The following is a 13,600-nucleotide window of genomic DNA, read 5'->3' as shown; positions in this document are numbered from 1 at the left end:
TTGACTTCTCATCATTTTCCACTAAGGCTATAAGCCTTCTGTACAGTAAGTCACTCATTGTCAGCATAAGGGATCATTAGTAGTTATAACTGATTTTGCTGAGAAGGATTCAAGAAGTTTTTATAAGAAAACAAACTATCAAATTACAAATAATTTTTTTAACCTCCAATTATCGCTTTGTGACATTTGGACCGACACAGATTGCATTTTCAAAATAATCCTGTGTGCTACTAAAACGACACATCTGTAGCATTTCCTGAAAATATCTGAGATGGTATGTTGCACCAGCATCAAAAGCTTTCTTGCCAAAAAACAATGGAAACAATGAGGCAACGCTCACTGGCGTGATGTACCGTCAGGAGCACAAGAGCACTCTGCAAACGACAAGGAGCGCCCAAAGTTGTTTTCTTTTCTCCCTGTTGGGTTTTCCTCACAGAGAAGAACAAGTGCAGATAAGTCGTCAAAGAAACAGTACAAATTGCTGAGGGCTGGTCCCAGCCTCCCCTCGTTAGCAGAGGAGACAACATTCAGTAGACAAAACACAGGACAAGTGCGCAGTGGTGCTATTGTTTCCACGTGAAACTGAAACAAAAACAACTAAAAACAAGACAGGATATTTTTATTTGCTTGAATTTCTGTAAATCACAGGGCTGTAAATCATCGGCCCGGCCGGGCTGAGAAATGCCACTGTGTGTATTGTGCTCAGGGCCCAGGAGACGTGTGAAGCCACCCACCGAGTCTGCCACACCTTGAGCAAGACAGCCTTGTTAAAATATTGATGGTAATGTCCCCTCTGAACCACTCTAGATTCACTGATACAGCACCTCCGAAATCACAACAGAAAGAGAGAGAGAAAAAAGAGCAAGAGGGAAGACCACCATGCTTTCAGCCACATCCACCCCTTGTCACTTCGGTTCAGGTCGACGGAGAGATGCATGCAAAGCCAGGTCAGGACAGCGGTGGCCTGACTCCCTGCGCAGCACCACCAAAAGCCCCGCTTCATGCCCCAACATGTCCTTGACACAATGCGCTCTTCCTTACGGGGGGATTGCTTTGAAACGCATGTCTCCTGGGTGTTTCTGTCACTCACTTCAATAACCACAGGCAGAATACCAACCGTGCAGAACAATTCACTTGATCCCACTGCTATGTCAGAGAAAAGCTGCCAGGGCAATGCAATTTTATGGTGCATTCCTCCATAATGGTTGGAAAGAGATTACCGATTTCAATGGACCATTATACACTGCCCTCGATGTACTGTATACACACGTTCTCCATGAGGATAACAACCAGGAAATATATATATTTTTATGGGCGGCTGCAGTGATTCGACAGGCCTATAACCACATAACACCAAACTCCTCAGATACTAGATCATAGAGTGGAGAAAGTGTTGCTTGGGTCCTCATTGCACCTGCAAGGTCACGTTCCCTCAGAAGTAATTTGGGGAAAACTTTCATAGAAGAGGAAGAGAGTTTCACGCGCACCGGTTCATCAGACGAATACGCCCATGATTCAAGATCACAGCTGCGGCCGATACCTCCACCCCGGTCACCGTGAAGAGGAAAACCTCTGGGCCATGGCCACCAAACCCCACTGTACCTCGTTCACTGACAACTTTATTGCCCCTCTGCCATCAGCGCAGTTCTGCACCGACATTCCTCTCAACACCACACATGGCTTCACAACCGCAGCTATTGTCTCGCACCTGAAACCCCCGGCACAGACTCGGTAATGTAGCTCACATTGATGATTTTCAGATACTGCTTTCATGAACACGTTTACCTCTGAGGAAGCACTCTCCACCTTCCCGTTGGCTACTGCATAATCCCCAATCTAGCACTTTTTGCCTTGTATCCTCAGCACTGCAATCTGCGACTTAATTACTAGCTGTTGATGGTAAACCATAATGTGGGTCCAACTGGAATCCATATGAGGAACTTCAAAAGAGAGGGGGGCCCGCGCTCTAGTTTAATCTTTCAGAAAATTAGAAAGAGCTCCAGTTTTTGCGGCCGCAGCCTGCCCTTCAAACGAAAGAGGGCAACATAGACGGCTGCTTGTTTGTGTTGTGGGATCGCGAGCGGAGGATTGTGGCATCGAGAGTGCTGGCGATGCGATGAAATATGCAATTCCCCTGCCAAGTCACTTGTTGGGCCGGGAATCACAGTGAAGGAAACTGGAAACTACAACGCAGTAATTAATTTCATAAATCATCGGCAGCTGTGTGGGGCTCGGAGACCGCAGGGAGATCAGTGATCAATCAGGAAACGGACGCCAGGAGCTCAGGAACAGGGACACACTGCCCCAACAATACAGAGCTGTACAGTCCTTAAACAGCTAAGCAGAAACCAAACAGCCCCCCTCAAACAAAATAACATACACAAGAAAAATCATTGAAATGCAGCATGTTGCGAATAAGAACAAACATTATTCATAGAGCAGTCACCTACATGTCTGTCTTATCTAATTAAATAGCAAGATGACACCGTATGGCACATGAGCTCGATCTCTTCCTTCTGTTGATATGCTTCTCTTACACATTACACTACGAGATGTTTGCTTTCAGCAAAAACACTACTTCAGTCTGTATGATTAAAAAAACACACACACACACACACACACAGACCGAACCACACACAAGAGCATTCTGCTGCTTCCTTTCAAAGTTAAGAACATAAGGTTAAACAGCCTGTGTATTGTTAAACGCAGTATCAGATATCCTGTGATTATCTCAACTAAGATAACTTAATAAACCCTAATCCACCTCATTACAATTTTGTGTAAGTCAATACACCTGTAATCTAAGCACTGAAACACCTGCATGCGATCTCACAGTTTACAGAAATGGGATTTAATCAGTGAAATGGGTGGCGGAACGGCAGAGAGCAGATAACATGTCATTGTTGTGTCCCTGATACAATGAAAACCCCTTTGTTATGAATGTTAACTAAATGGTGAGGTAATTTGTGTGCGGTCCGTAATGAACACCGGGGCCGGCTGGTATCGGCTTCGCAGAGGCCCGCGAATTGATGCAGAAGAAACGGCCCACACCACCCGCAGAGCCAGAGTCGCTACTGAGGCACTGGAGAGCAGGTCCTCTGGGGCCACAGCTAGGCGGACTGGGGACCGCGTGAGGCCGCCGGACCATGTGTTCAGCAGCTGAGGCAGCACAGAGCACCCTGTGACATCACACAGACTGCAGCCTCGAGGACACCCCCGCTCCTGCACACATGCAAGCCGAAAGCCACTGCGTTGGCCTTCAGACTGGAAAACGAGTGTAAAAATCCCATGAGGCGCAATCCTTCAGGAGGCGACACGCAGTGATTTTTTAACCCCGGATAATTTCCACGAGCCCGCGGTCTGCTCTTTGATTTCCACCCTCTTTCAAGGCAGCGATTCAGAAAAGCCATATGTCTGGGCTGTTTCCACAAGTCTAAATCACTCATGAGCAGCAGCGGGGCGCTGAGCATGCACTAACCTCAGCACCTGCAGAGAAGCACTGACAGACCGGCACGGGGGTGACACTCAGCGAGCTGCATGTGCCGAGTGCATGTGCAGGGAACACAGCTGTGTTTTTATGAGAAATGCTCTGAAGGAACGCAGCTCTTTCTTGTGGATGCACGGCCATCAGGCCCGAAGCCGCAACGCACATTTTCACCACAAGGGCTCCTCAACTCTTGTTGACCCTGCGGAAAAATTGCAAATATGTTTTATCTCAAGACACTGTTAGCAAAGTTCAGATTTCATTAAGACTCATCAGTCCTCTATGGGGCTGTCAGGACACGCAACAACCAGTCTCTCCTATAAAACTGTGGTTGCCAAAAACAAGGTCTTATACCTACGTGCAACAGTGAAATATCCAGTCCGATTCTGGCCTTTATTTATTTCTCAGTTCTACTCCAAACAAACAGATAAACTCACTAGCACCTCAACCATGATTAATTGAATTAACCTCAGTAAGAAGAGCCACTTCGCAGGAAGGAGTTTAATTCCATAACATTAAACATTACGTAATGCTGTATTTACAGTCACGATCGCCGATCCAAAGTAAATAAGTCATTTTTAGACAGAGTAATTGCCTCTCCTTATCTGCCCAAGTCTACTGCCCTTGACTATATTTCAGCAGAATTTCAACACATATATTGATTTACCTGTATTTGTACATATCATTAAGTAAAATAAATCAACAGCACATACCTGACAACCCAATTTGTTATCAGTCAAGGTGTTCGGTCTGAACTTGTGGTTCTCTGCAAAACTTAATTAAGATAAGAGGGCCAGGCAGATTCTGCTAACTGGGATGTGCACTGAATACGAATGGCCTGGATGAGTCTGCTGCTAGTCACCGCGTTATTAGCCCAAGGCAGCAGCGAGGAAAGAGGACCGCAGGAGGCAGAGCGATTACGGTGCTCCAAAGTTACTGTAATTGGGTTAAGATGGGCCTAGCTCCACAGTTTCCACAAAATCCAACCCCCTTATTAATTGCTTTCAAGTTCACAAAGATACTGGAGTCCCAGATGGTCGGGCTTTGTAAACACACTTGCTAACACATAAAAGGGTCTCCCCAGTGGCAGGGTGTGTGGGCTGATCTTTAGGCCCAGCTGCAGATATTGAATATGCACCACAATATACACTGTCCACATCAGGGTCTCTGAGGCAGCCGCAGCCGCAAACAAATGAATAGGAAATTAAACATGAAACTAATATGTGGAGATTGTGTCACATCTGGCTACTGACAGAGCTGACAAGAGTCCAAACCCAAAGGGATCCACGAGTTTACACAGTGTTCAGTATTTATTTATTTTTTACTTTTTGAATACTCCAGAGATCTATGGGAACAGACACCAGAGTCATCTGCATGTGATTACACTTAATCAGGCGGGTCATAAGACAGATCAAGCCCGAGACTTCATTTGTTGGCGGTTTTGACGTATGGAACTTCTGAAAGAATGTCATACCTCGGTTAATTACAAAGAAGAAAATCATCTTAAAAATAATTGTATGGTAAATGAATGAACTCACCCATAAACATTTTAAAACCCTTTTACGTGTTTGAAAATTAATTGCATTAACACTCCACATTCATTTAATTAAGGCAGCAGCAGAACATCGACAATTATTTGTTTCACGTTGTTTGCTTTCATATAGCACACATAACAAGGGGACGGCGATTCGCTTCAAATTGGGGGTCCCGTCTCAAGGAAATGTGACTCAGTACCCCCCCCAAAGTCAACCCACAGCTGTACTTACAGTTCAGGGGAAAGTAAAACAGAGCTTTTGCATAAAAACTCAGATTAAATATGTCTATACAAATATGACACAGAATACAGTGCCATCAGATTTGGGGACCTACATCAAAGTTCCACTTATCTGGCTTCAGCTCATTTAGTTTCAGCCACCGACACCATCAGTTTGTTTCTGCTTCCTGTTGCCTCCTGCTATCGTTGCAGCCCCTATGATCTTTGTTGTGATCGTCACAGTAGACACATCCGTCCTCTGCAGTTATTGTGTTACCATCCTCATAACCACCGGAACATTAGTTCTCACACGGCTGCCTCTTTCTTACTAGTCTTTTCATCGACTGCATCCCAGTCTGAGTCATAAATTATACAGTAAAGTGTTCTTACTTGAAAAAGAGCATGAAGACCAATCTATAAATCAGTAACAACAACTCTGTATGCCGAAAACAAGTTAATTGTGCATTTTCAGAGGGTACGCAAAGCTCTGAGGTCAGGTATGATCATTTTCAAAAAGGATTACATAGAATCGGCAATGAACAGCTCAGCATAAACTCGTGAATTATACAAAGAACAGAGAAAAAAAGAAAAAGGCCAGTGAATCTCTTGCGTACGGTACTAATGCTTGCACGTCATGCCTTGTCTCCTAGGTTACTGCTTGAGATCAGCGAGAACGGCAAGTTAAAAAGGAAAAAAAAGAAAGAGAAAAAACACGCCAACCAGCCAGCGGTGAGAAAAGCACTGCACACAAGGTAGCACAAGCTATTTACAGGCCTACGTTTCCTGCTCAAGGCCTTGAGTCGTTGAATGGGGACGTGTTGTCGCTGTAGATCACCCTTCTTCTGCAGCGCGACTCAATCAGACGGTCCTTTGTGGACTTCAATGCACAGACCCCTCGATTCTGCCCTCCTCCCTCACCAGCCCTCTATCACAGAGCCGGCTCCTTCAATCCAACTGGGACCTCATTAAATTCTCGCCTGGAAGTGTCGAAAGCAATCTGCTGCAGCTGACTTGTAGATTAACTCATACAAACATCCCCAAGGCTATGGAGCGGCAGAAGAAACCTGGATCCTCCAAAACTGACTGTTGTTTCTTTTAATTAATTCCTTCATTTCCAAATGGCGCACCTTATTTCCATAGAGGGAGATAAACTACCCATCATGCATTTGCAGAAGATTCAGGAATCTGAAGAGCAACAGTATTTCGGGGTCTATCTGTTTTGGATATGCTTAAATTAAACCTCATTAAGCAGCTTCAATTAAAAGGAGTGCAGAACACCAAATAAAGCACTGGTAAACACAAATTATAAGGGCAGCTAACAGGAAAACATGTAAGTTGATCAATTTGATTAAACAACTGTATATAGGCCCTGCCGTTCCTAAAATATCAATGCTGACCTGCCTGAACTGTGACCTGTGACCTATGGACAGGACAAGGACTGTATGATAGATGTAAGCAAATATGAAAGGGGATATGAATCAGTACATCAAATCCACGTATTCCTGCAAGGAGTTAAACCCATATTGATATTGATATATTGTATATGAGCAGTTTTTACTTTGAAAAGGAGTGCATATATTTACATACTAACAGAATGGTTTGTTGTCTCGCTGTCATTTTCTTGTCCTGAAAATGGCTGGCATTGGTTCATTGAAAAGTGTCTTAGTGGATCAGTGTGTCTGTTATGCAGCAGAATCCGAATGGAACAGAACTACAACTTCAAAGTTTCGTCGGTCCCAGGGCCCCTGCACTTTTTTGAGAATAATAAATAAATAAATTTCACAATTACGGAGCAGAATATTTGCTAAACGATCACTAACTGTTCCTCATCCACTTCTCCACGCTTGCCTACTGCGTATGTTGCTCGAGAGAAAAAAACACCCTAACAACAGTGCTGCAACTGGTTATTAATCGCAATTCTGTGTCATCGCGGGTCTGGACCGATAACAGAGATGTATCTTCATGGTAAGTATGCTCGGCAGAACCGTGCATCGACAGAACAGAACTGTCGTACACAAGCCTATCGCAAAACAGTGTAAAAATCTCATTAAACCACAGCCTGAGGACCCGCTGTGGTGCCCGGAGACAGTGTGGCCTCTGCACCTGGGGGGGAACAGGGCAGGGGAGAGACCACATCCCATATGACTGATAAACTACTGAAAACAAGACCCACCTCTGAAAAACAGTACATGTACGCCATACTTGCGATCCCCCGTCATTCACCCTAGTCTAGAATCTTGTGTACCAGTGTGTCTGCTAAACAACTGATGATAATGAGGATTCATTTTACCGCACTCAACTAACATTAAAAGAAAACATATCTTATTTTCCTAATTGCAGTGTTTATTGACTATTCTTTAAATTGTATCTTTAACACAGTATCAGAGTATATTTCTGGCATCGTTGCAGCTATATATGAATATTTTAAAGATATACCAGGGCAAAGCATAAATTATTGCTGATCCTCCGAATAGATATTTATGGATCTGGATTGACGATAATCCCTCCTTCCATCTCGATCACCATCACCGCCATAATCCTGCACACCTCTCGAGACTCCCCACTGAAGAAGGAAAACTGTGCTGCACTTTAATGCAATTCTCCCATTGAGAACAATGACAGAGAGGGGAAATGTTTCATTCGGCCATTGAATCTCGTCGTCTCATGTTAATTCCCTTTGAGCGCCAAAGATACGGGATTATGGGGCTATAATCAGAAAGCAGGCATCATCAGATCTGGATATCAGACTGGCTTGACACAGTGCAGCTGACCCAGCTAAATTGCATTTGCGCACATAATCTGTGGCTTGTTACTTGTCAAACGCAGGGCAAGGAGAGGGCCTTAATATTGTCTTTTACAGCCATCTCAGAAACAGAGATGATAACCAAGAGGAAGACTCAGGCCTACACATTCCCAGGAGCCTGGATTTTATTCGATGTGTTCAGGGCGGTTGCAAAATACAGGACAGGACTGTTTTCCTGTTTGGGAAACGAGAAAACTGTCCTGTTGCATAGCATTGACATGAATTTCATGATTTACAGGCTGATAGCAAGCCAAGCCCAGATGCTTCCTTGCTACTATCAAGAACACACTTTGCACAGACACCTTTCCCAGCCCTGCCCAGTACAGTACAGCACAGTGTCTGTGTGCAAAGCTCTGCTGCTCTGTGCTGCTGTGCAGAGGGAGCCGCTGTGCTGTCACAGGGAAACGCGAGGCAAGCAGAGGGCAAATTCCTTCCTCTGTCTTATCGATGGCAGCACCACAGCCACAGCCTACCCTGGGCTGAGAAGTTCCAAACACTGCTTTCAAGACCTCAGAAGAGAGTGCACTATTCAGTTAATCCATAGAAGAGACAGACAGAAACTGCAAGATATGTATTTTAGGCAATGCAAAGGAACAGAAATGTGAGTGAATGGTGACATAACACACCAGAGTTAATACTTTTCCCTCAAAACAATTAAATGTGCCCCACTGATCTCACCTACTCGGTTTCTTGCAAGTTGTGAGGCGATTGTTTTTAATCTTCCCGTCTCTGCAAAGATGCAAGGATGGGCCATGAATAATTCATCTACTTTTAATCCTGTCATCAAGCAAGCAAACCATATGCAGCTATTACACTTTCCCAACAAATCACGGCCCACGATGTGCTCAAACACCAATCAGACTCTGTATGGTCTGCATTTCAACAGACATCGTCTCGGACTAATTTAGTGTCACCCTCATCTAAACTGAATTGTGCTATAGAGATTTAGCTGAACTGTAACTCCAAGAGCTATATTTGGGCTGCTGGAAGATGTCACGAAGCAGTGAGTAATACCTCATATGCAATGGTTTCATTTCTACATCTGTTCATTCAACGCACAGTGATCCATACAATGTGTTATTGCATTTCTCATCCTGCCGAGAGCCCTGCACAGCACCGCGAACACAGCAAAGCACAGCAAAAGTGTCTCTCTTGTACTTGTGGTTGTGTCTGCATTTTGGTCTCCATAACCCTTCCATTTTGCATCATCAACAGAAACCACCCCCCAAAAAAAAACATTGAATGCAGGAAATTATTCTGATAATAAGTACCTGACATTATAGATTAGGCCAAAAGACACAGGAAAAAACTTTTCTTAAACAGAAATTGTCCTAGAAAAATCCATTACACAAAGTAAATCAATACAATCACCCTCCCTCAGCTAGAGCCACTTCTACATACGTACAGCATCCAAACAACAATCACACACAAAACTCAACAAAAGGTTTCTAACCAGCTGAAAAAATCAGAGAAGAAAAAATATTCATATAACCACATAACGCAGTTGTCCTAATCGCTCAGTGACAATACCATGCCATGTTTAATTTATGACACCGCAAAGAGAATAATTGTATTTTATTTTTTAACCTTGCTCTCTACAGCTTTCAACCTTGATAATTACAGTTTATTTGAACACACTGTTACAATGTTAATTTTATTAAATGTATCACTCAATAACACTATCATTTCAGTATATTCTTTCATTTCTCTTTCCCTGTTGATTATCCTCCACCATTAATAAAGGTCCCATTCAGATTCCCTAGCCCCCACATTTGTACTTTCTGAGATCAGTGATAAAGTATGTTATGCATCAGTAATAACTGCACAACAGAGCCTATACTATCATATCTCAGGCTCAGGGATAAGACGGTCATTGTATCCATATTAAAAATGAAACAGACTGCAATTAAATGTATGGGTTACAAAACACTCATTATATTACAGCTCAAGCTACACAACGTCTTTAAACATACCGTCTATTTAACTCGCTCTTGTACAGTACAGGTCTTAGAATAACTGAGCCCAACATTTGAAACCATTTGGGATAGATAAATGTATCAAAGGTCACACATTCAGAGCGGAGAACTTAAATCGAACTGAAGTCTGGAGGAGACCCCAAAATGTGTGGTATCCCAAGACACGGCAATGGAGTCTAACTCCCCTCATGTGGACTGACGAGGCCTATTGTCCTCTCTAAGTGAAACAGTTTTAGTCTGGTTTTGTGTTTGGGGGGATTTTAAAGTTGAAAAACAAAACTATTCAACTACAGGTTGCCTTCCTTGGCACAGTGACAGGTCTGACAGGCGACTGAAAGACAAAGAGTGCAGCCAGCACATGCCCATGTTTTCTTTAGAAAAGGTTGGCAAGTTTTCATGTCAGTGAACGTGGTCGTACTGTTTTGCCCCTCCTGTCCACTACCTCAGAGCCAGCTTTGATCGTTCTCTCCAGAAGCATCATGGGAAACACTAATACCAGCAGGAGAATCAGAGAATCACTCAAAACACACAAAGAAGAACACAAAACATGTGTTGACATGGACCGGTTTCTTAGATTTCACTTACAAGACAGAAAGACAACAACGTAATAGAGCGATGTGTCGGCACCATTTAATATCTGCCATCGGAGTGAGACAAATTAATTGTTATACGTTATGTTAATTAGCGATATTTCAAAGTAAGTGCCGTTTCATTTCATAAGACCCAGCGGATGCATTAAAAATTCCACCAGAAGGCCATTGAAGTACAAGATCTGTTACACGCGCCCATCAAATATTTATTGAATATTGGTTGAAAGACTCGCTCCTGTCGGCCCCCAGAGGAAGGAGAGCAGCTGCCAGGGAGTCCACTTCAGCAGAGATACGCTCGCACACTTCTGATCTCCCTGGGCTTTCAATGGTCCGCAGTGATGGAGCTGAATTCATTGTTCTCACTGCCAGTGACACAGGATTTGCATCTGATACCATCAGTCCAGTCCACATCATGTTTTCTTCTGCCTGGCACTATGAACTTCCACAGAAGATGCTTACAGGCTATACTATATGCCAAAGTACCACAGTAACTAGTGTTCAAGACTATATCTAAACTAAAGTGCAACCAGGTGTCCATGAGCATTTATTTTTGTCATAATAATCTTACTATCTAGAGTAATAACTTACTTAATTTACTCTATCTCTATCCACAAAGCAAATGCAAACAATCAAAACATTGCAATCCTAATTTCACCCTTGTATACATTAAGTACACATATGTGTACTTCTGTTATAAACCTACTTGTATACATATAGTACCTCGGATTTAGAAATGACTCAACATGTGTAGGCACATTAGGTACACACACACACACACACACACACACGTTTGTATATAAACCACAGGGTCACAAACCTTTTCCAGTTTCTCGAAGTGATCTCTGAGGAATTTCATGGGCCGGTCAGGCTTGGCTATGCAGAGGTTCACAATGCACTCTTTCAGGATCTGCTGGATGTTGTGCTTCTGCACGAAAAGTTCACATCCTTTCAGACTCTCGTCTTCTTCTACGTTGGAGGAGGAAGCCATCTTATCTCTTCAGCAGGCAAAAAAAAAAAATGGACCTCTGTCGTAGTATGCTGAGGGGCCTGCCAAAGAAAGCAGCAAAAAAACTCAGTTTGAACACCAGGGTGGTTGAACAATTAATGTCTGCATTGTGTGTTTGAGTTCTGAATGATGCTGTTGTTTTCTCCAAAGTCCCATCTGAACAGGTTCTGTTGAGAAGCTGTCTACAGCACATGCATGTCTTCGTTTTGATTTGCTGTTCATTCAAATTAAGTTTCAAACCGCATTATCAACCCCCCTCCTGCAAACAAATACATTGACTTAACCTGACACAGTTCATACTTCTGTATTCAAGCAGTGTCATAACACTGACAATGTTATCAAACAGCATCCTAATACACAAACGCACAGTCAATGTGGACACCAGCCTTATTTATGTGTGTATGGTGGATGCGCAGATCTGGGTTTGTCTGAGTTATATATACACACAACTATATGCTATACTAAGTAGTAGGCTCTTAAATCAACATGGCATCTGTGGCGCTAAATATGTCCACCTTCACTGCATCCTTGATACCTCCCGTGCAGATGAACAAAACACCACATTCCCGGTGTGTTACGATGCAAATGACAATAATAAACACCACACGCCTGTATACACATCACGGACATCGCACATGCGTTGCAATTATTCAACACTGAATTCATCCAAACGCTGGACTCCCACCAATACAACAAATACTACTTTACACCATAATAGCCCTCCTAATAAGAGCACGGCAGACAGCTGCAGTGCTGCGGGGCGATGGTGGCCGGTGTGCGGTGGCGGATGCTGCCGAGGCACCGGGCATCTCCTCCGTCTGCCAGGCCACCGGCGCTAGGTATGTCATGCTATGCGCATCCAGGGGAAGACGTCGTGTTTTTCTGTCTGTTTTGTGACCCGGCCGCCTGAAACCCTGCTATGCCTTGCCGTCCAGGGGGCTCCGTCTCACGGTGACAGTCTTACCGTTGTTCCCGGAGATGCTGCTCTCAGATGCCGCCGCTGCTGCTGCTGCCGCCGCTGTCTCTCCCGGGTCGCTGCGCGTTGCTCTCGGTGACGTCAGCCAGCCTCGTTTATTGCGAGCGCACAGCCGCGTCTTCAGGCAGCAGATCCTGCGAGAGATGCTCGTCTTGGGGGGGGTTTGCGAAGTTACCTGTTCGTGCACGGAAGGGAGGGGGATTTATTTGTATTGGACTGTGCAGTGTGGTTTGTGTTATTGATCAGCCTGCACGCCGTGCGTCACACGCTGCTGTAAACCACCCACATTTCTCAAACAGTGTGCTCATTCATTGTGACAGTGCACAGGCGAAGCAGACATCTTTCCATCCTGCTGGGGTTTGCAGGCCTGTGCAATCCGAAGTGTGTGCACGGGATATTTACATCCTAGTGGGCTTGCTTGTCATACTATTGTTAGACAGGTGCATGTGTCTAGTGCAACTGGACTGGATTATCCCTTGCAAAACACACCCCGTCTCTTGTTCCCCTGTGCCACTTGGAGGGATGAGAACTATTTCCCAAACTTGCTTGTGTAAGAAAATATACAAAAATATAGGCAATAGAAAATAGCTGCCAGGGAAATACAAAGGGATAAGGACAACTTGAGTCCTTCAGCAGCAGAGTCATCATTTTCTGTATTTAGACACGTGGGGGGGTGAAAAATGCCCGTAAACATTAAACAATATCAATACATTTATAGACAAGGTTTTGTTTTCTTAAATTCTGCGTTCAATTGGGGCTGCCAATTTACAAAATAATACTGTGGCACCGGATAAATTTAAATACTAAAGGAATGACCCCAGATTTTAGAGGAATATAATACAGTACACAGTTATATTAAAGGAACTGCGTCTTGAATAACATAGACAGACACACAAAAATAGGTAGATAGATTGTAAGACACAAGCTCCACAATGTAACTTAATCATAAAAATGTGCCTTCGCTCCAAAAAGGCAGACTAGTTCCAGGATGTGCGAATGGCGCATCATGGCT

The 13,600-nt window shown here is 43.9% G+C and overlaps 1 protein-coding gene across 1 annotated transcript in view; it reads right to left on the bottom strand.

The window, feature by feature from the left end:
- The window catches only part of prkar1b (protein kinase, cAMP-dependent, regulatory, type I, beta), a 54,775-nt gene extending 42,021 nt beyond the window's left edge, over window positions 1-12,754 (bottom strand). The window contains exons 1-2 of the mRNA XM_066689251.1: window positions 12,577-12,754; window positions 11,424-11,653 (exon numbers count right to left, since the gene is read on the bottom strand). Of these exons, the coding sequence (XP_066545348.1) occupies window positions 11,424-11,594 (171 nt within the window). The 5' untranslated portion in view covers window positions 11,595-11,653; window positions 12,577-12,754. The remainder of the gene's footprint in view (window positions 1-11,423; window positions 11,654-12,576) is intronic.
- Between the last annotated feature and the right edge of the window lie 846 nt (window positions 12,755-13,600).

This window comes from Amia ocellicauda, chromosome 17 (genome assembly GCF_036373705.1).
Source record: "Amia ocellicauda isolate fAmiCal2 chromosome 17, fAmiCal2.hap1, whole genome shotgun sequence".
NCBI lineage: Eukaryota > Metazoa > Chordata > Actinopteri > Amiiformes > Amiidae > Amia > Amia ocellicauda.
This window is presented reverse-complemented; position numbering and strand designations above follow the sequence as displayed.